This window comes from Entelurus aequoreus, linkage group LG12, assembly GCF_033978785.1.
Source record: "Entelurus aequoreus isolate RoL-2023_Sb linkage group LG12, RoL_Eaeq_v1.1, whole genome shotgun sequence".
Lineage (NCBI taxonomy): Eukaryota > Metazoa > Chordata > Actinopteri > Syngnathiformes > Syngnathidae > Entelurus > Entelurus aequoreus.
The window spans coordinates 14,140,194-14,163,265 of NC_084742.1; the positions used below are offsets into that span (position 1 = coordinate 14,140,194).

General features: G+C 38.9%; 1 protein-coding gene and 1 long non-coding RNA gene across 2 annotated transcripts in view; one reads left to right on the forward strand and one right to left on the reverse strand.

The window, feature by feature from the left end:
* The window catches only part of LOC133661568 (uncharacterized), a 195,055-nt gene that overhangs the window by 115,208 nt on the left and 56,775 nt on the right, over positions 1 to 23,072 (forward strand). The gene's annotated exons all lie outside the window — the stretch shown is intronic.
* LOC133662698 (zinc finger BED domain-containing protein 4-like) lies at positions 19,126 to 20,840 on the reverse strand. Its single transcript, XM_062066822.1, has 2 exons — positions 20,599 to 20,840; positions 19,126 to 19,975 (listed from the first exon to the last, which is right to left on the reverse strand). The coding sequence occupies exons 1-2, from the start codon at positions 20,730 to 20,732 to the stop codon at positions 19,321 to 19,323; spliced, it is 789 nt and encodes a 262-aa protein (XP_061922806.1). The 5' UTR covers positions 20,733 to 20,840; the 3' UTR covers positions 19,126 to 19,320.

The following is a 23,072-nucleotide window of genomic DNA, read 5'->3' on the forward strand; positions in this document are numbered from 1 at the left end:
GTTGTAACAATGCGTCATAAAGAAATACACTTTATACTGCCTAATCGCTGTTGTAAGCCATCCGTCTTGTCAAAAGTCTTCCCCGGAATTACAGCGAGCCCCATTAATAAGAGCATTAGACAAACTGCTCGATCCGCCGGCTCCATCAGAAAGACGTATGGGCCTGGGTCAAATTCAATGGGTCATTTTTGGACGACTATGCAAAGGAGAGCCGTGACATTGATGAATATCCTTAGAAAGACGGCGAGGGGCAGAGAAAAGATGTGAGGAAGCCACAAAGGAAGCGAGGAAATTACAGTAGCTTGAAGTGAAATCAAAGCATCTGAGGCTCATTTAAATAGCTGGATGCTTTTGGAGACGGATTATACAGCCGAGCGCTGCCAGGAAGCGACGAGCGAGAGAGAGAAGGGGGATGACCTACTTCGAACAGGAATCAAAGATGGGAAATTGAAAAGAACAAGCTATTGTGGCTAACGTAAAGCCGACAGTGATGCCACTCAACGGGAAGCTGCATAAGCGCAGACTTTAGACTAAATCGAACAGGAGTTAATGCATGGATGGCGACCACGGTTTGTTTGGTTTGTGAAAAGGACAATGTCAGCCGAACAAGGCGATATTATAACACAGTTGTACCTCGGGACATGAGTTTATTTTGTTCTGTGATGAAGCCTGTGTATCAAAAAACTCACATTGCGAAACAGCGTCATCCATGGAAATGAATTAAAAGCCATTTATTTTGTGCTTTACCCCCAAAACAGCACAATTTTAACATGTAACATACCTTTTAAAAATAAACACTTTTAGATAATAAATATTGTATAAAAAACAATACAATAGAATGTAGTACAAACATGTAGAGTAGTTTTACCTTGAAGAGTGGACTTCTATGGTATCTCCTTCCATCAGCAGCTTCTCCATATTTTCATGGACAAATGTACGCCATTTATATATTATTTTAACTTCCTTGGCTGACAATATCGACACAAGGCCACCTGCTCAGTGGCCTTGTGGTTAGAGTGTCCGCTCTGAGATCGGTAGGTCGTGAGTTCAATCTCTGGCCGAGTCATACCAAAGACTATGAAAATGGGACCCATTACCTCCCTGCTTGGCACTCAGCAGCAAGGGTTGGAATTGGGGGGTTAAATCACCAAAAAATTATTCCCGGGCGCGGCCACCGCTGCTACTCACTGCTCCCCTCACCTCCCAGGGTGTGAACAAGGGGATGGGTCAAATGCAGAGGACAAATTCCACCACACCTAGTGTGTATCAATCAATCAATGTTTATTTATATAGCCCTAAATCACAAGTGTCCCAAAGGGCTGCACAAGCCACAACGACATCCTCGGTTCAGATCCCACATCAGGGCAAGGAAAAACTCAACCCAGTGGGATGACAATGAGAAACCTTGGAGAGGACCGCAGATGTGGGGGACCCCCCACCCCTAGGGCGACCCGTGCAATGGACGTCGAGTGGATCTAGCATAATATTGTGAAAGTCCAGTCCATAGTGGATCTAAGATAATAGTGAGAGTCCAGTCCATAGTGGGGCCAGCAGGAGACCACCCCGAGTGGAGACAGGTCAGCAGCGCAGAGATTTCCCCAACCGATGCACAGGCGAGCGGTCCACCCCGGGTCCCAATGATTGTCACCCTATGTGACAATCATTGGGACTTTAACTTGAACTTAACTCATTTTGCTTCAGTATGGCGCAGGGTAGCAGTGCTACGCTCCAACTCTGTCATGTTTTTGATGATTTATTTATTTAATTTATGGGGCGGTGTGGTTCGGTTGGTAGCAACTTGAGGGTTCCAGGTTCGATCCCCGCTTCCGCCATCCTAGTCACTGCATCCTTGGTTCAAATGTAACTTAGATAATGGCTTTCACTATGTAACGCGCTTTGAGTCACTAGAGAAAAGAGCTATATAAATATAATTCACATTCACGTTAATTCAATGAACGTCCTTCACACTCACTTTCTTTCTTCCCATGCTTGTTAAAACAAAGCGAAGTCCATCTCTAGCTATAAGATAATGCTAACTATAAGCTAAAGCTAGCGATATGTAAGACCGGATGTTTTGGTCTGATCTTACGGGGTTCATTGTGACATTCGCTCCGCCAACTAGTGGTGGGAGGACTTGAAACACAAATTTTTGCCCGCAACCTTGCGCATAACAATAACCCAGAGACGGCTCGTATCATGAAAAAGTCGGAAGCTCGTACCGCTGTAGTTGCCATTGTTTTGTGCCATCTGACATCTTAGTCAGCTGCACTTTTCCCAGTCTTAAATCAAAAATATCCTACTTCCTGATTGACTGTAATGACACGTCGACCTAGTACAGGAACGTTTTCTTTCCGTTTTGACATAGTAACAATCTGAATGGATGGGAGCCATTCAGACCGCAACCAATCAATCATTCTTGCTAATTTGCTACGCCTTCATTCATTCAAGCCACCGCCGCTTCGTCCATCGGTCTTGTTTACATGCCACCCTCTTCCCCTGCAAGCCATCAGCGCAACCTGAATACCTAAATCCATATGTAATTAAATGTCACGTATTTCATAGGACGGGGAGATGAATTGTCGGGAAGGAGGAACAAATATTGATCGGGGGAACATGTATGGGCCAGAGGGATTTTTGCTCCGTTTGACGGATCTGACAAAGAGATGGGAGCACTGGAATGGGTTATTACTCTCAGGGAGTCTGGAGGGGGGGGGAACAAATATGTATGCACCTAAGCCACACTCCCCCATGTATATAAATAAGCACATTTACATCAATAGAGGCATTGTCTTGAGTGTGGCGGCCAAAAAATCCCATCAGGACCGTGCATAAATTTAACACATCAGCAGAGCTGATTAGCGTTGTCAAAGATATCGATACCTCGATACCAAGACGCTACCTTCTTTTTTCTGTGTCCTCAGTACCGAATACTGGGAATAATTTTTAGCGTGTGAGCACTGAGTCACCGTCGAAGAACACCTGCTGTCTTAAAGGCCTACTGAAATGAATTTTTTTAATTTAAACGGGGATAGCAGATCTATTCTATGTGTCATACTTGATCATTTCGCGATATTGCCATATTTTTGCTGAAAGGATTTAGTATAGAACAACAACGATAAAGATCGCAACTTTTGGTATCTGACAAAAAAAGCCTTGCCACTACCGGAAGGAGCGTGGCGTAGTCAGCTGAACATTCCCGCAAAGTTCCCTATTGTTTACAGTGATGGCGGCCAGAAGTGACAGCGATTCGGACCGAGAAAGCGACAATTTCCCCATTAATTTGAGCGAGGATGAAAGATTCGTGGACGAGGAACGTTAGAGTGCAGTTCAAGAGACATCTTTTTTCGCTCTGACCGTATCTTAGGTACAAGCTGGCTCATTGGATTCCACACTCTCTCCTTTTTCTATTGTGGATCACGGATTTGTATTTTAAACCACCTCGGATACTATATCCTCTTGAAAATGAGAGTCGAGAACGCGAAATGGACATTCACAGTGACTTTTATCTCCACGACAATACATCGGTGAAACACTTTAGCTACAAGCTAATGTGATAGCATCGTGCTTTAACTGCTTATAGAAACAAAAAAAATAAACCCCTGACTGGAAGGATAGATAGAAAATCAACAATACTATTAAACCATGGACCTGTAAATACACGGTTAATGCTTTCCAGGCTGGCGAAGGTTAACAATGCTGTGCTAACGACGCCATTGAAGCTAACATAGCAACCGGACCTCACAGAGCTATGCTAAAAACATTAGCTCTCCACCTACGCCAGCCAGCCCTCATCTGCTCATCAACACCTGTGCTCACCTGCGTTCCAGCGATCGACGGTGCGACGAAGGACTTCACCCGATCACAGATGCGGTTGGCGGCCCGGAGACGTAGGAAGTCAAGGTGAGGTCGCCGGCTAGCGCGTCTGCTCTCCAACAAAGTCCTCCGGTTGTGTTGCTGTAGTCCGCTGCTAATACACCGATCCCACCTACAACTTTCTTCTTTGCAACCTTCTTTGTTCATTAAACAAATTGCAAAAGATTCACCAACACAGATGTCCAGAATACTGTGGAATTATGAAATGAAAACAGAGCTTTTTGTATTGGATTCTACGGGGTACCAATACTTCCGTTTAACTGACTACGTCACGCGCATATGTCATCATACCGAGACGTTTCAGCCGGATATTTCCCGGGAAATTTAAAATTGCACTTTATAAGTTAACCCGGCCGTATTGGCATGTGTTGCAATGTTAAGATTTCATCATTGATATATAAACTTTTAGACTGCGTGGTCGGTAGCAGTGGGTTTCAGTAGGCCTTTAAAGAAAATTATCCAGTGTTTCTATTTATTTATTTATTTGTCCGTCACAAATGCAGATTTGGCGCTTCCGGTTCGCACTTGCTCATCAACAAATAATAATGGTGTCACAACGAGGGTTGTCTTAAAGAGGTTCGTTCTCCCGGAATGCAAGACTGACCGCTCCAGACGAAGGCGTGAAGGTAGGATTAAGTTTATTAAACATAAATCAGCCAACTACCTAAATACAGGCAAATAACAAAAAAAAGGCAAGCGTGCCTAAAACACATGAAGCTAGGACTTAGCATAGGCTATGGCATGAACGAACACTTGGCATAAACTTTGCATCAGACATGAACAAAACAAAACTTACTTGGCATAAACGGTGTGACGCAAACAATGAAGCCGGGACGGGTGAACAGAAAGGCAGGCTTAAAAAGTCATGTGGTGATTGAAAACAGGTGCGTGAGTTCAAATGAATCAGGTGCGTGAGTCGTGAGGACAGGTGAACTGATTGGTAGTCATGGTGACAAAACAAACAAGCGTGCACAAAGACAGGAACTTATGGAGTCTTAAACCGAAAATAACATAAAACATGATCCAAACCACAGATGGAGGTCTGTGAGTGTAGCATCACTGTGAGTGTGGCGTAACTCCGCTTCACAACACACCTCATACCTTTGCCAAAGAATAAAATGGCGCAGAAATAATCTGTGATGCACTTTAACCAGTTTGTCAGTGTTTAGTATTTAGCGAGTAGTGGTACATACCAAAAGGGAAAGAGAGGTGCATCAGCTGTCGCGAAAGTATTCACCGTGCAAGTGCGAGCAGAGATCCGCCACCACAAGCCCAGGGAGTGTGCATTATTTATTATTTACTCTTTAAATTATATCTCAATTCTGTACACTGCCGCTGGAATTTAAATTTTCCTGAGGGAACGCTCCTGAAGGAATCAATAAAGTACTATCTATCTATCTATTACCACCGCGTATAGAAAAGCTCCGGAAGCGTGTGCGAGCCAACTATTATCGCTTCCATAAGTGCTGATAAAACATCTTAGAGACACTCTTCTGTTGTTTGGCAACACTTTGAACACCACTGCCTTACTATTTTCACCAGGAAGGCAAAGTGTGCCCTGGGGGCCATTCACTGAACGCAGCTCTTTTTTTTTTATGGCACTTTGTAGAAATACAATAAAGAAAACAAGATTAGAGCAAAAAGGTAGCGTGATGACAAAAGACGGAAGTGTTAAATCACGTTAAAAAGGATTAAAAAACACAAATATTTGTCTTAGATATGTTTTATCCTTTTTATTAGCCTATTTCATTACAAACGACACTACGTCATGATACAAGTCAAATACAAATAAGACAACAATAGAAGTATCCCACACTTCTCTTTTGTAAAGTAAATTTGTACAGCCGATATGGACATCTACATCCACAATATGATTTGCCTGAGAAGCTGGACAGGACAAAAAAACAACAAAAAAAACAAAAAACAAATGACACAACGTCACGCTACCACTATATTGAAAGAATATTAATAACAACATTGTTTGTATACTTACAGGCTTCACACCACTGCTGTTCTTTTTAGAATGTAAAATAGTTGACTATTGTTGTTATTTATGATCATATTTATAAGCATGGTACTGTTTGTTTTGATGTACTGGGAGGTTATAGAACACTGTTCTTTTTTGAAGGTATAGTGATCCTAAATACTTGACACTTTGAAACACATGTTTTAATAGTGTTGAATTTAAAAGTACATTTTAAAAAAATATATATAATTTTTATTGTGGATCTAATAAGTATCGAGAATCTTGGACATTCATAGGTTTCGGCATAAACTACTGAAATTCTGGTATTGAGAAACCGTAGTGCTAACGCTATATTACCTGCGACAGGTGTGTCAGACTTGTTTTCATTGAGGGTCACATCACAGTTATGGTTTCCCTCAGAGGTTCTGCTTGCAACAGTAAATAAAATATAAATGTATGATAGAAATGTAGGATTTGCCTCATATTACATAATTGCCAATGCATTTGATTATTATATATTATTTTACGTACACTGCAAATAGAAATCTTTAACTTTACTGTAAAAGAATTGGCAGCTTCGTCACTAGAATTTTACCGTAAAACTTGCAGTGTTTTTTTTATTTTTTACAACATATTGCTGCAAATGGAATGGAAAACAGTACCACTGTTTTTTTAACGAAAAAATTCATGCAACTGAGCTGCCAATTTTTTACCATAAAATACAAGTTTTTTGTTTTTATAGTGTATTACTGTAAATGGAAAAACGGCACCAAAGTTGTTTTTGCGATACAATTTTTTTTTTTTACCGTAAAATCTATTATCATTTTTACAGTGTACAATTTGATGGATAATTTGCTTTAAAATGATAAGCCAAGCAAATAAAGTATTCATTTGTATTAAACAAAAAACGTTTTGGACTGTATGATGACGTATGATATTTTGTTGCAATATTAGACTTAGACTGAGACAAACTTTATTGATCCACAAGGGAAATTGTTCCACACAGTAGCTCAGTTTCAAAGGATGGAAAGTGTAAGGATGGAAAGGATAATGCAGGTATTAAGTAGACTAAAAATGTACCAGAGTAGCAATATAAAATATATATGTAATATTTACATATTATATATACAGTATATAATATTTACTGATACATTATTATATTATCTTTTTATATAATATATACAATATATAACAAATCCCAATTACCAATATTACAGTATATGTAACAGCTGCAGAAAAAAAAAAAAAAAAAAATTCTGTTGTCTCCATGGTGACAGCCGGGAGTACACACATAAAAAAATTATAGATAATAGTCAAGTTTAAAGATATGCAATTGCACGCAGTGTATGTATTTTTTTTGGTCAAAATAGAAAGAACAAATACATTTAGTAAGAAAAGATCAAGTACTTTATTGGCACATTTTATTTCCTGGCTTTCGCAGGCAACATAAATTGAAGTGGCGGGCCACATCTGGCCCCCAGGCCTTGAGTGTGACGCCTGTGGCGTATGCTGTGTTGTTGATGCAACATGAAGAGCATTAGCTTAGCGTAGCACCGCCACCTTTGTCAAAACAACAACTAGTTGGGCTGTCTTGCATCAGATAAAAACGAGCTTGGGATTTACGGGAATAGAGCAGCGAGGGGGGCGGGCAGGGCTCGCCCAGGACAAGTCTTGCAGGATCGTAAACACAAAGTATAGCGAGACAACAGATGTAGTGATAAGAATGTGTTAGCGAGAATAGAACAGAACTTTATTGCCACTGTTACAGGAAATCCGTGTCTAATCCATTAAAAGAACAGCACAACTTGACCTCCCTCAAGGCTGAACAGTCCAACAGGCCTTATACAAAAACACGTCTTTCACATGTTGTCACTGACGAGTGATGCACACTAATTTCTGGGAAATCAGTTGACAACACTAAAAGGCCTCCTTGGCGGAGCTGCGCATTTACTGGCGTTTAAAACCAATCAGCAGAAAACATCATTAAGCAGCGCCGCACAATCGCCTCCTATTGGCTGTAGTGCGTCTCTAATGCTGTGGTGTCATGCCTGGCCTCCATTCCTCATTGTGCAGCCTGAAAGAGGATCCCTGCATGAGCCCCTCCCTCACTTTAATTTCGCCTGGGAAATAACGAGTATGATGATGTCACCCCAACGATCGATGGCGCCGCTGGGCCGACTCGATGTGCTTTCTGCTAAATTTATTAGCGTCATACGCCACTGGAGCCTCCCGGGTGAAAGCGAGTGGCAGCTGAGGAGGTAGTGTTGGTGGGGAGGGCGGGGGGCACACACACACACACACAAACTCACATTCTTGTATTTGTTACCTTCTTGAGACCTCCGAAAAATGCCTACCTCTTTAGGACCACCCTTTCTAGATATATAAAGATGTGTATTCAGAACATTAATAATATATTCATACTATGCAAGTATATAAAAAGCTTGTTGTGAAAAATGAGTTGGAATTTCACAAGAAAAACTTGGAATTTTGGCAGTATTACAATAAAAGTCGTGATTTTACTCAACGCAAGTCAAAATTTTACAAGAGAAACTGAACATTTGCGCGATATTATGATAAAAGTTGGAATTTTACTCAATAACAGTTGCAATTTTACAAGAAAAGCTTAAATTGTTGGCAATTTTATGAAAAGAGTCGTAATTTTATAAGAAAATATTGGCAATATAATAATAATCAGAATTTTTTGGGGCAAAATTATGACAAAAGTCATAATTTTACTCAAAAAATTTCACTATTTTACAAGAAAAACACAAAAAATTGGCAATATTGTGATACAAGTTAGAATTTTATATGACAAATGTCACCATTTTGTAGTAAAAAGTAATAATTTTACATAAAAAAAAGTAACAATTTTCCAAGAAAATATTGCAATATTACAGAAACAGAAAGAATGTGAGAAAGTCTTCCCAATTTTATAAGAAAAAAGTTGACACATTGTGAGAAAAAGAGACATTCTCTATTAGATGCAATGGTTTTCCGTATTGGGACCATGATTTTGGACCCAACTTGGACGGTACTTTTCCTTGTTGATGTCTCAAGAAGGGTAAAAATACAAGAACACGCGCACACACACACACATTCTTGTATTTGTTACCTTCTTGAGACCTCCGAAAAATGCCTACCTATTTACGAACACACTTTCTAGATATATAAAGATGTGTATTCAGAACATTAATAATATATACATACTATGCAAGTATATAAAAAGCTTGTTGTGAAAAATGAGTTGGAATTTCACAAGAAAAACTTGGAATTTTGGCAGCATTACAATAAAAGTCGTGATTTTACTCAACGCAAGTCAAAATTTTACAAGAGAAACTGAACATTTGCGCGATATCATGATAAAAGTTGGAATTTTACTCAATAACAGTCGCAATTTTACAAGAAAAGCTTAAAATGTTGGCAATTTTATGAAAAGAGTCGTAATTTTATAAGAAAAAATTGGCAATATAATAATAATCTGAATTTTTTTGGGCAAAATTATGACAAGAGTCATAATTTTACTCAAAAAATTTCACTATTTTACAAGAAAAACACAAAAAATTGGCAATATTGTGATACAAGTTAGAATATTATATGACAAATGACACCATTTTGCAGTAAAAAGTAATAATTTTACATAAAAAAAGTAACAATTTTCCAAGAAAATATTGCAATATTACAGAAACACAAAGAATATGAGAAAGTCTTCCCAATTTTATAAGAAAAAAGTTGACACATTGTGAGAAAAAGAGACATTCTCTATTAGATGCAATGGTTTTTCGTATTAGGACCATGATTTTGGACCTAACTTGGACGGTACTTTTCCTTGTTGATGTCTCAAGAAGGGTAAAAATACAAGAACACACACACATTCTTGTATTTGTTACCTTCTTCTAAAAATACAAGAACACACACACATTCTTGTATTTGTTACCTTCTTGAGACCTCCGAAAAATGCCTACCTATTTAGGACCACACTTTCTAGATATATAAAGATGTGTATTCAGAACATTAATAATATATACATACTATGCAAGTATAAAAAAAAGCTTGTTGTGAAAAATGAGTTGGAATTTCACAAGAAAAACTTGGAATTTTGGCAGTATTACAATAAAAGTCGTGATTTTACTCAACGCAAGTCAAAATTTTACAAGAGAAACTGAACATTTGCGCGATATTATGATAAAAGTTGGAATTTTACTCAATAACAGTCGCAATTTTACAAGAAAAGCTTAAAATGTTGGCAATTTTATGAAAAGAGTCGTAATTTTATAAGAAAATATTGGCAATATAATAATAATCTGAATTTTTTTTGGCAAAATTATGACAGAAGTCATAATTTTACTCAAAAAATGTCACTATTTTACAAGAAAAACCCCAAAAATTGGCAATATTGTGATACAAGTTAGAATTTTATATGACAAATGTCACCATTTTGTAGTAAAAAGTAATAATTTTACATTAAAAAAGTAACAATTTTCCAAGAAAATATTGCAATATTACAGAAACAGAAAGAATGTGAGAAAGTCTTCCCAATTTTATAAGAAAAAAGTTGACACATTGTGAGAAAAAGAGACATTCTCTATTAGATGCAATGGTTTTTCGTATTGGGACCATGATTTTGGACCTAACTTGGACGGTACTTTTCCTTGTTGATGTCTCAAGAAGGATAAAAATACAAGAACACACACACATTCTTGTAATTGTTACCTTCTTGAGACCTCCGAAAAATGCCTACCTATTTAGGACCACACTTTCTAGATATATAAAGATGTGTATTCAGAACATTAATAATATATACATACTATGCAAGTATAAAAAAAAGCTTGTTGTGAAAAATGAGTTGGAATTTCACAAGAAAAACTTGGAATTTTGGCAGTATTACAATAAAAGTCGTGATTTTACTCAACGCAAGTCAAAATTCTACAAGAGAAACTGAACATTCGCGCGATATTATGATAAAAGTTGGAATTTTACTCAATAACAGTCGCAATTTTACAAGAAAAGCTTAAAATGTTGGCAATTTTATGAAAAGAGTCGTAATTTTATAAGAAAAAATTGGCAATATAATAATAATCTGAATTTTTTTGGGCAAAATTATGACAAGAGTCATAATTTTACTCAAAAAATTTCACTATTTTACAAGAAAAAAACAAAAATTGGCAATATTGTGATACAAGTTAGAATTTTATATGACAAATGTCACCATTTTGCAGTAAAAAGTAATAATTTTACATAAAAAAAGTAACAATTTTCCAAGAAAATATTGCAATATTACAGAAACAGAAAGAATGTGAGAAAGTCTTCCCAATTTTATAAGAAAAAAGTTGACACATTGTGAGAAAAAGAGACATTCTCCATTAGATGCAATGGTTTTCCGTATTGGGACCATGATTTTGGACCTAACTTGGACGGTACTTTTCCTTGTTGATGTCTCAAGAAGGGTAAAAATACAAGAACACCCACACACACCCACACACACCCATACACACACACCCACCCACACACACACACACACACATACACATTCTTGTATTTGTTAACTTCTTGAGACCTCCGAAAAATGCCTACCTATTTAGGACCACACTTTCTAGATATATAAAGATGTGTATTCAGAACATTAATAATATATACATACTATGCAAGTATAAAAAAAAGCTTGTTGTGAAAAATGAGTTGGAATTTCACAAGAAAAACTTGGAATTTTGGCAGCATTACAATAAAAGTCGTGATTTTACTCAACGCAAGTCAAAATTTTACAAGAGAAACTGAACATTTGCGCGATATTATGATAAAAGTTGGAATTTTACTCAATAACAGTCGCAATTTTACAAGAAAAGCTTAAAATGTTGGCAATTTTATGAAAAGAGTCGTAATTTTATAAGAAAATATTGGCAATATAATAATAATCGGAATTTTTTTTGGCAAAATTATGACAAAAGTCATAATTTTACTCAAAAAATGTCACTATTTTACAAGAAAACCCCCAAAAATTGGCAATATTGTGATACAAGTTAGAATTTTATATGACAAATGTCACCATATTGTAGTAAAAAGTAATAATTTTACATTAAAAAAGTAACAATTTTCCAAGAAAATATTGCAATATTACAGAAACAGAAAGAATGTGAGAAAGTCTTCCCAATTTTATAAGAAAAAAGTTGACACACTGTGAGAAAAAGAGACATTCTCTATTAGATGCAATGGTTTTCCGTATTGGCACCATGATTTTGGACCTAGCTTGGACGGTACTTTTCCTTGTTGATGTCTCAAGAAGGGTAAAAATACAAGAACACACACACACACACCCACACACACATGCTCAATCCTCTAATAGAAGACAGCGAGCTCCGGCCAAGTGCCACTATAGCGATGGTGGGCTCCTGGCTTTAGATAAATCGACACAGGCCCTCGTCAGTTATTGCAGAAGCTCCTTGATGAACACGATCACAAGCACGCATGACAGGAAAGTGTGTTTATTTATAGTGGACAAAAGACACCACATCTACAGGAAGTGAAAGTGGGAGAAAATGCGATGATGGCGTTTGCTCGCCTCAACTTCATTTGTGTCATTTAATTCATGCGATCGCTCCTCTTTTGACTGATTAATCACACCGCCACCTTACGTAAGGCGAGCAGAGTAGCCAAAAATGGTACTCAAGTAAGAGTACCTTTACTTTAGAGCAGACCTGAGCAAAATACGGCCCGTGAAGATTTTCAATCCAGCCCGCCGGACGTTCTACATCATTTTTTTAGACCTTTAACATCAAAACCGTTGCCGCCAATATGATGTGCAGTGCTGTTTTTAAATGACCGTAAGTCTTGAACTATAAAAAGTTAAAGTTAAAGCACCAATGATTGTCACACACACACTAGGTGTGGTGAAATATGTCCTCTGTATCTGACCCATCCCCTTGTTCACCCCTTTGGAGGTGAGGGGAGCAGTGGGCAGCAGCGGTGCCGCGCCCGGGAATCATTTTTGGTGATGTAACCCCTAATTCCAACCCTTGATGCTGAGTGTCAAGCTGGGAGGTAATGGGTCCCATTTTTATAGTCTTTGGTATGACTCACAACCTACCCATCTCAGGGCGGACACTCTAACCACTAGGCCACTGAGTGTTGAGAAAGTATTTCAATGGTCGAAATCTGCGCTTTTGGGTGTTATATGAGTTATTACGGTAATGTAGGTCACAGCAGCTCAGACCAGGAACAAAGCAAAATGGGCTGGGTTTGTTTTCAGAGCAGCCAGCCTGAAAGGCGTGTGTCAGAAACAGATTTGTACGTTATAATATGACATATTGTAGGTGTTTATTACACTTTGCATTCATATTTTGCTGTTTTTTACATTTTCCTTGTGTTTTGCTTGATTGTAAAACATGTCTATGGAGGATTTTTATTTTTTATTTTTTATTAAGGATCCCCATTAGCTGGTTGCCACAACAACCCACTAGTCTTCCTGGGGTCCACAAACTCAATACAATTACAAGTAAAAGCATATAATTATAACTACACAATACAGAAAAAAATAAAAGCATCAATAAGAAAACAAGCAAACAATTTACAGTCACAGAATAATAATTACCATATAAATATAACTACACAATATAAAACCAAACAAAATCGTCAACAGGCAAACTAATTTAAAGACTCAGATAAAATATTACTTTCTTTTTAAAAAAAACTGTTTACTTTCAATGCCGGTGAGAATTTGAGACAGGTTATTCCAGAGCGATACAGATATATAAATAAAAGATTTCCGCAAAGCGTTCTTCCTGGGACGAGGGAGTACAAAATGCCCCTCACTAGACGCCCTGGTATTATGATTATGTATAGTGCTACTGTGAACTATTTGGGCCATGAGAAAAGCAGGAGTTTTACTACCGGTTACTGATTCAGACCAGGAGCTGGTCTGAGAAGTAATAGAGGAGCAATGCTCATATATTGTTAATATTCAGTGTTTTATTGTTCATAGTTAATTTTGTAGATCCCACTTTCTTTATTTTAATGTACATTTTGGGTGTCATATTCAGTAAAAAAAAATTAAAATTCCATTCCGTTTTATTGAGGTGGTCTGTCATAACGTTTTTAGAACTCTATCGGACATTGTGACTTGGTATTAGCGTTACTGGGGAAAAAAGGGGATATTATTCAGTATTCAGTGAAAAAACTACTCATGTTCTTAGTAACTGGTGAGATATGTTTAGTAGCTATTTACGTGTACCTACACGACAACCGTAGTTGGTGTGTGAGTGTGTGTGTGTGCACGTGTGAGAGACAAAGAGACCCTATTACAGCGTGTGTTACAAAAGATCCAAATTTGACATTCTCTTATAACGTTACAACAACATATGTTAGCACGTGCAGGGGTGTCAAACTCATTTAGAGGAAAATCTGAGCACACGCGGGCCGGACTATTAAAATCATGGCATTAAAACTATAAAATAAAGACAACTTCAGATTGTTTTCTTTGTCTTATTTTGGCCAAAAATAAAACAAATTCTTAAAATATTGCAATGAAAATATAGAAAAAAATACCGGCAGCAGTAAAGTTTAGATCCATCAAGGAGAGAAGTGAACTAATGTTTATAACTGAAAACATTTACATATGCATACAAATTTGTTTTCTTTTGTATTTTTTTTATTTATGAATTAAGTAACATTTATGACAACCTTTTTCCAAAACACAATATAGAATGTGAGATACAACAGGATAATGTATATATTTATCATTTGTTTTCAAAACGGTTACAAAAAAGTGGGACCCCAAAAATGTACTGTGGGGCCCCATTTTTATGACTTGATGGAGGCCATTTTGAAAATTCCTAGCGCCAAAACTGATGGAGTATTGGTGCTTAGAAAACAGCAGCAGGCGGCTGTGGCCTGCGGGCCGGTTCTAATATCAATCAATCAGTCAATCAAAGTTTATTTATATAGCCCTAAATCACGAGTGTCTCAAAGGGCTGCGCAAGCCACAACGACCTCCTCGGCTCAGATCCCACATCAGGGCAAGAAAAAAACTCAACCCAATGGGATACAATTAAAAACCTTGGAGGGGACCCCCGGGAGAGTCCAGTCCATAGTGGGGCCAGCAGGGGATAATCTTGAGTGGAGACAGGTCAGCAGTGCAGACAACTGATGCACAATCTGTGGTCACCTATTAACCTCTTCACGCAGGAGAGGGGGGCAGAGCAGAAAAGAGACGGCAGATCAACTGGTCTAAAAGGGGGGTCTATTTAAAGGCTAGTGTATACAAATGAGTTTTAAGATGGTACTTACATGCTAATCAAATATCATCGGCCATGGATTATTCATTCGTGGGCCTTGACTTTGACACCTAGGGCAGGGGTCGGCAACCTTTACCACTCAAAGAGCCATTTTGGCAAGTTTCACAAATTAAAGAAAGTAATGGGAGCCACAAAAAAAAAATTTAAATTGAAAATGAAAAACACCGCATACAAAGCTTAAATGCTTTGTGCTATGTTAACCAGGGGTCTCCGACACACGCACCGGCACGCACTTTAATGTGAAAATTTGATGTTAGGGCAGCCCGCGAGTTTTGAATGAATGGCGCTTGATAGCGTCATACTTGCCAACCCTCTCATTTTTCCCGGGAGACTCCCGAATATCAGAGCGTGATGACACTGCATTTGGCGCCCTCTACAGTCCGCCCTAACGGTGTACCTGCTCGACCACACGTAGAATGCAATTTCAGCTTGCTCATGTAAATGACAGCAAGGCGTACTAACTCAGCAGCCACACATCTTACACTGACGGTGCCAATACCCAGAATCCCATGCAGCCCTAACTCTTCCGCTCAACCAACGCACGGAGGGGGGGGGGGGGGGGTTGATGTGTGGGGGGATTTGGTGGTAGCGGGGGTGTATAATGTAGACCGGAAGAGTTAGGGCTGCATGGGATTCTGGGTAATGGTTGTGTTGTGTTTATGTTGTGTTACGGTGGGATGTTCTCCAGAAATGTGTTTTTCATTCTTTTTTGGTGTGGGTTCACAGTGTGGCACATATTTGTAACGTAACAATGTTAAAGTTGTTTGATACGGCTACCGTCAGTGTAAGCTGTGTGGCTGATGAGTAAGTATGCTTTGCTGTCTCCTGTGTGTGCAAGTAACAACAACATGCAACATGTGGCTGGACTGGCACGCTGTATGTAAATGCTATAGAGGACAATTACTGCAGTGCAATTAGGGCACGCCCTTTATTTAGTAATTATAGTGTAAATAGGATAATTTTTTCCCTGGGAGTAATCTATGAGAGACACTGAGATCCATAAGTCTCCTGGGAAAATCGGGGGGGTCGGCATGTATGTAGCTGAGCCGCATCAGAGTGGTCAAGGAGCCGCATGCGGCTCCGGAGCCGTGGGTTGCCGACCCCTGACCTAGGGCATATGGGAGTATCAGCATATCGGATATTGATAAATTAATAAAGTATTTCTGATTCAGATTTTGACAGTGTGTATTTTTAAGTGCGGCCATGTGACTGCCAGTCTCCGTTTGATCGATGAAATGGAGTCAAAGGTCACTAGTGCTTACTTTGTATTTGTGAAACAGAGTCATGTGACAGTGCCCGCTGGAAGAATTATGTCTAACAGGCCAAATAAACATAATACAATAAATATAATGGAGTAAAAGTAGCATTTCTTTTTCACAAAACAGTAAAAGTCTAAAGTATGTTGCATTATAACTACTCTGACTTCAATAAATGTAACAGAGTTGTAGTGCGTTACTACCAACCTCTACCGCCTGAGCCGTTTACATCGAGGGTTAAGAGGCTGCATCACACTGATGTTGACCTCAACACTCTCCTAAATAAGTGATAAAGCTATCAGAGGTGCAGGGACCAGTGGGAAGGTTCAATCCAGGCACGTTGCTTCGAAACCACGCCAGCTTCAGTGTCTATCGTGAGCTGGCGTGTAGGTGTAAGCGCTGTGCTGAACACTTGATTGTGCTTTATGTAACTTCATGTGGGCTTTAGGATGATGAACCCTCAGCTGGAGGCGAGCCTAAAGCGAAATAGAGCCCAGCGGAGATTAGCACAATCCAGAGTTTAGCCACATCCCAAAGTTATAGTAAGTGTCATGGCTAAATGGATCACTGGGGTGAGGGGTTCTGGTTCGGGGAATGTGGATTTACACTAATAGAGAGAGAGAGGATGGCCATGACCTGTCGTGTGTGCGTGTGCGTGTGTGTGTGTGTGTGTGTGTGTGTGTGTGTGTGTGTGTGTGTGTGTGTGTGTGTGTGTGTGTGTGTGTGTGTGTGTGTGTGTGTGTGTGTGTGTGTGTGTGTGTGTGTGTGTGTGTGTTCTTGTATTTCTACCCTTCTTGAGACATCAACAAGGAAAAGTACATTCCATATGAACAAGTCAGGACATAAATCATGATCCCAATTTGGAAAACCATTGCATGTAATAGAGCAGTGGTCCTCAACCTTTTTGTAGCTGCGGACCGGTCAACGCTTGAAAATTTGTCCCACCCACCGGTGGGGGTGGGGGGTGTGGGGGTGTGTATTTAAAAAAAAAATGTTTATTTTTTTTTTTTTTTTCCATAAAGAAATACAATCATGTGTGCTTACGGACTGTATCCCTGCAGACTGTATTGATCTATATTGATATATAATGTATATATTGTGTTTTTTATGTTGATTTAATAAAAAATAAAAACATTTTTTTAAAAATGGTATTTTTTTTTTTTTTTTTTTTAATTTCTTGTGCGGCCTAGTACCAATCGGTCCGCGGACCGGTACCGGGCCGCGGCCTGGTGGTTGGTGACCACTGTAATAGAGAATGTCTCATTTGCACCCCTGGTGGTGAAATCTATCAAAATTAGGGTGGTCCCAAGAAGGAGGGATTTTTCAAATCGACTGTGTGTCGGTTTTAAAAGTGCTCCCCCTCTGGTCAACATATGAAATAACAAGTGTGTATAAGAAATTTAAATGCGCCCCCTTTGGCCAAAATTAATTACAAAAATAAAATAAATAGAGACATACTGTAATAAGTTGAAGTAAATGATGAAGATTTAAAAAAAAAAAAAAAAAAAAAAATTAACTAAAAGCAGTCTTTTTATCACAATTGTCGACTTCTTTCTTATAAAATTGGGGACAATTTCTCTCATTCTTTCTGTTTCTGTAACATTGCAATATTTTCTCGTAAAATTATGACTTTTTTAATGTAAAATTATTACATTTTAATGCAAAATGGTGACATTTTTCATATAAAATTCGGACTTTTATCGCAATATTGCCAATTTTTTGGTTGTTCTTGTAAAATAGTGAAATTTTTTGAGTAAAATTATGACCTTTTGTCATAATTTTGACAAGTAAAATTCAGATTATTATAATATTGCCAAAATTTTAAAGTTTTCTTATAAAAGTGTGACATTTGTCGAGTAAAATTAAGAGTCTTCATAAAATTGCCAAAATTTTAAGCTTTTCTTGTAAAATTGCAACTGTTATTCAGTAAAATCACAACATTCATCATAATATTGCACAAATGTTCAGTTTTTCTTGTGAAATTGTGACCTTTTTCTTGTGAAATTCCAAATCATTTTTCAAAACAAGCTTTTTTATATTTGCATAGTATGTATATATTATTAATGTTGTAAATAAAAATCTTTATATATCTAAAAAGGGTGGTCCTAAAGAGGTAGGCATTTTTCGGAGGTCTCAAGAAGGTAACAAATACAAGAGTGTGTGTGTGGTCGTGTGTGTGTGTGTTCGTGTGTGTGTGTGTGTGTGTGTGAGCGTGTGTGTGCGTGCGTGTCGTCTTAGATGCAGAGAAGTCATCCAGTTTGCTGCACACATTCTGGGCTATAATACACAATGTGTCACACTTCATTAAAGCTATTTACATTTCGGCCTGCAGTTTAGCGGCGACCTTCATGCTTAGCATCACACTTACACACACACACTTTGGGTACGGTAGAAGTGATATATATGTTCCCCGCAGCTTAGAAACACGCAACAGGCGTTGATGGTAAACATACTCTGGCTTGTTTACTTCTGGCATCACATCACACATTTATCAGAGATAGAGGCAGAGCGTATATGTATTATTATTAGGGCTGTCAAATGATTAAAATTTTTAATCAGATTAATCACAGCTTAAAAATTAATTAATCATGATTAATCACCATTCGAACTATGTCCAAAATATGCCATTAACTGTATATTTTTGTGGGAATTGAAAGATAAATGACAGAAGACATGTGCATTTAACATATGTATGCATGTTTATTTTAATAACATCCTGTTTTTTACAATGACATTTCCTCGTCAAAATAGGAAAACAAAATAGGATGGCGTCTCTTATTTAAATGAAACTGAAATAGTAAAACAAAATAGGATGGTGTCTCCTTCTGTAACACACTAGCCATCTTGGCCATTTATCTTCAACAAAGGAAAAACAAAGAGATTTCTCTTTTTTATCAAACCAAAAGAACATGGCCTACACAATTACATGTGGCCCGCTTCTCTATTCATCCTTTAGCCAGTTACTGAGGCAAACCAATTTGTCCACATTTTCTGAGAGTAAAGCTGACCGCTTCTTTTGCACAATGTGACCGGCAAGTGAGAAGAGTCTTTCACAGGGAACTGAGGATGCAGGAGTGGCTAGATATTTCCGAGCCAACGGAGCCAGCTTGTCATGGGCTCCTGCATGAGATGACCACCACTGCAAGGGACAGTTCGTCATTTCAATGGTGGGCTCTGCTCTGTACCTGTGTAAGGCTCTGTCAGGCTGTACCTCTTCATCTGATTCTGAATCTGAGCCCAGCTGTAGAAGAAGGTTCATTTTCTTCTTGGGTGGCCCATCTTCAGTAGTGTGTGAAGGTCTTCCAGGTGATTCACGCAGAAGGCCTCCAAGTTTGGTCCACACCTCCTCTCTGTCTGCCTTGGGCACACTTTTCAAGTCCTTAAAACGTGGGTCCAGTGCGGTTGCAATCTTGAGCCATGCATTGTTGGTGTGTTCTTGGCGAGAGCCTAGGTCGTCTTTGAATTTGGTCTTAAATCTAATCATGTATGCAGGGTCCTCATCAGAAGTTTCCATTACACGGTGTAAGTGGCAGAGGGCAGGTAGTACCACTGAGCAGGAGACGTAGGCCTCCCCACCCAGGATCTGAGTCACATACCTGCAGTGGAAAACACACACACACACACACACACACACAGAGAGAGAGACACAGAGACAGATACACACACACACACACACACACACACACACAGACACAGAGACAGATACACACACACACACACACACACACACACACACACACACACACACACACACACACACACACACACACACACACACACACAGAGACAGACAGACACACACACACACACACACACAGACAGACAGATACACACACACACACACACACACAGCCACAGACAGACACACACACACACACACAGACAGATACACACACACACACACACAGACAGACAGACACAGACAGACAGACACACACACACACACACACAGACAGACACACACAGACAGACACACACACACAGAGACAGACACACACAGACACACACACACACACACACACACACACACACACACACACACACACACACACACACACACACACACACACAGAGAGAGAGAGAGAGAGAGAGAGAAGGAGAAAGACTCAAGTAAATTACTTGAATGCAAGTTGTTACATTTAATAGTAGATTAACGTTTGGTTTAATAATTTAATTTCAGCCTACAATGAATTTCCACATTATATGACGGAAGGCTTACCGGCAGGGCTCTAGAAGGGTCTCCAGTCTCTGGAGTTTATCCCATTCTGCTGGCGTCAGCATGACGAGATTATGCTGCTGTTGATCCAGGGTTGCTTTTATTGCTGCTTGATTGGGGATGATGCGTTTGACCATTTCAAGTGTGGAATTCCACCGCGTTGGAACGTCTTGGATCAGTGGCTCCTGCTGCTGTCCGAGTTTCACCTGCTCTGCATTCAGCTCCGTTAAGTTTGCCGGGCTGTGTTTAAAATGTCCCACAATCTTGCGACACTTGGCTAATGCAGGAACAAATCCGCTGTCAGCGAGACTCACAGTGATGCTTCTCTGTATGACGTGCGCGATACAGGGCATATGCTCGTATGGTAGAATACGAGCCGCAGCAATCATATTGCGTGCACTGTCAGTCCCAATGGTTGTAACTTTTCTTTCAATTTCCCACTTGCATGCCACAGTTTGAAACTGTTCTGCACATGCCTCTGCAAAGTGGCGTTCTTCCGTTTTCATTATAGTTAGCGCAAAGGACTGCAATTCCCATGCTTTAGTTATTAAATGTGCAGTTACTCCCAAGTAATTTGTGTTACTCACTGACGTCCAGTGGTCTCCTGTCAGGGCGACATATTCCGCTTGAGCTAAAGCCGCCTCTTTTTTCCCCTTTTCTGTTTCATAGAGTGCGTGGATACTTTTCATTATTGTGCCTCTGCATGGTGGCTTGTAGGATGTATCGAGGGACGCCACTTTCAAAACATCAGCGAAGCCCTTATCTTCAACAATGCAAATCGGTCTACAGTCCTTTGCGACCCATTTGGCAATTGTGTTAGTTAATTTATCCGAGTTGGACTTGCTTACTGGTCTGCGTTCACTCAGGGTTGTCTGACGCAAGCCAGGTGTAGCACTGGAAGCCCCCACAAATGCATGTTTAGCGTTGAGATGGTATTTAAGGCTTGAACAGGTTCGGTGAAACTGAAACTCTCTGTTGCAGTGCGTACAAATGACTGTCTGTTTATTTATTGTTCCATCTTTGTTCTTCTTAAACTTAAATCCCTCCAGAGGGCCAACCTGTTCGTCTTGCTCCATGTTGCTGCTCCGTTCAGTGTCGGGAGGAATTATGGGAAGTATGGGTGGAGGGATTCTGCGCATGCGTTAATTACGTTAAAAAATTTAACGTAATTAATTCCAAAAATTAATTAACGCCGTTAACGCGATAATTTTGACAGCCCTAATTATTATATGTAGCGTCACATTGAGATATATTTCTAATGTATGGATAACTTTACCAAAGAAATAGCGACTGTTGAAGGACTGAAATTGACGTTGTGGCGTGTATTTGCTTACATGTTACGTACAATGCGTAAGTTGTTTACGTCAGTGGGTTGAAAAATAAAGGTCAGGTAAAACCAAGCTGATGTCCGTGTGCGCCTCTACTTAACAGCCATTAAGAATGTTTAGAACCTACTAGGGCTGTGAATCTTTGGGTGTCCCACGATTTGATTCAATATCGATTCTTGGGGTCACGATTCGATTCAAAATCGATTTTTTTTTTTTTCAATTTAACACGATTCTCGATTCAAAAACGATTTTTTTCCCCGATTCAAAACGATTCTCTATTCATTCAATACATAGGATTTCAGCAGGATCTACCCCAGTCTGCTGACATGCAAGCAGAGTAGTAGATTTTTGTAAAAAGCTTTTATAATTGTAAATGTTTTATCAATTGATTGCAATAATGTAAATTTGTTTTAACTATTGAATGAACCAAAAATATGACTTATTTTATCTTTGTGAAAATTTTGGACACAGTGTGTTAAGCTTATGAGATGCGATGCAAGTGTAAGCCACTGTGACACTATTGTTCATTATTTTAAATATGATGGTTTCACTACTTTCGGTTTGTTCTGTGTCGTGTTTGTGTCTCCTCTCAATTGCTCTGTTTATTGCTGTTCTGAGTGTTGCTGGGTCGGGTTTGGTTTTGGAATTGGATTGCATTATGGTATTGCTGGGTATTGTTTTGTTGGATTGATTAATTTAAAAAATAGAAAAAATTAAATAAAAAAACAATTAAAAAATAAATAAATAAAATAAAATAGATTTTTTAAGAATGAGAATCGATTCTGAATCGCACAACGTGAGAATCGCGATTCGAATTTGAATCAATTTTTTTCCACACCCCTAGAACCTACACTATAAATATCCACCATTTATACATTATTTTACTTTATTCTATTTTCACGTAAAAACAAAACACATTTTTAAGGCTTCCTTGCTCATTTACGGAATCTGGTCAACTTCTTTGTTTTCACTTTATGGAACAGCGCATGCAAGTGACGTCGAGGCCACATTGGGGCCTGCGCACGTTTATACTGGAGTCTGATAAGAGATCACATTTTACTTGCAGTGTAAACAGTCAGCTGGAAAAAATCAGATTTAGAAAAAAAATCTGATCTGGGCCACCTTGTGTTGTTTCAAGATAGTTTAGCT

Bases quoted from the DNA above. Each gene is read 5' to 3' on its own strand.
- LOC133662698 (XM_062066822.1), bottom strand. From the start codon at position 20,732: ATGGTCAAACGCATCATCCCCAATCAAGCAGCAATAAAAGCAACCCTG. The intron at 19,976-20,598 runs GTAAGCCTTCCG...TTTCCACTGCAG, and splicing joins ACCCTTCTAGAGCCCTGCCG to GTATGTGACTCAGATCCTGG.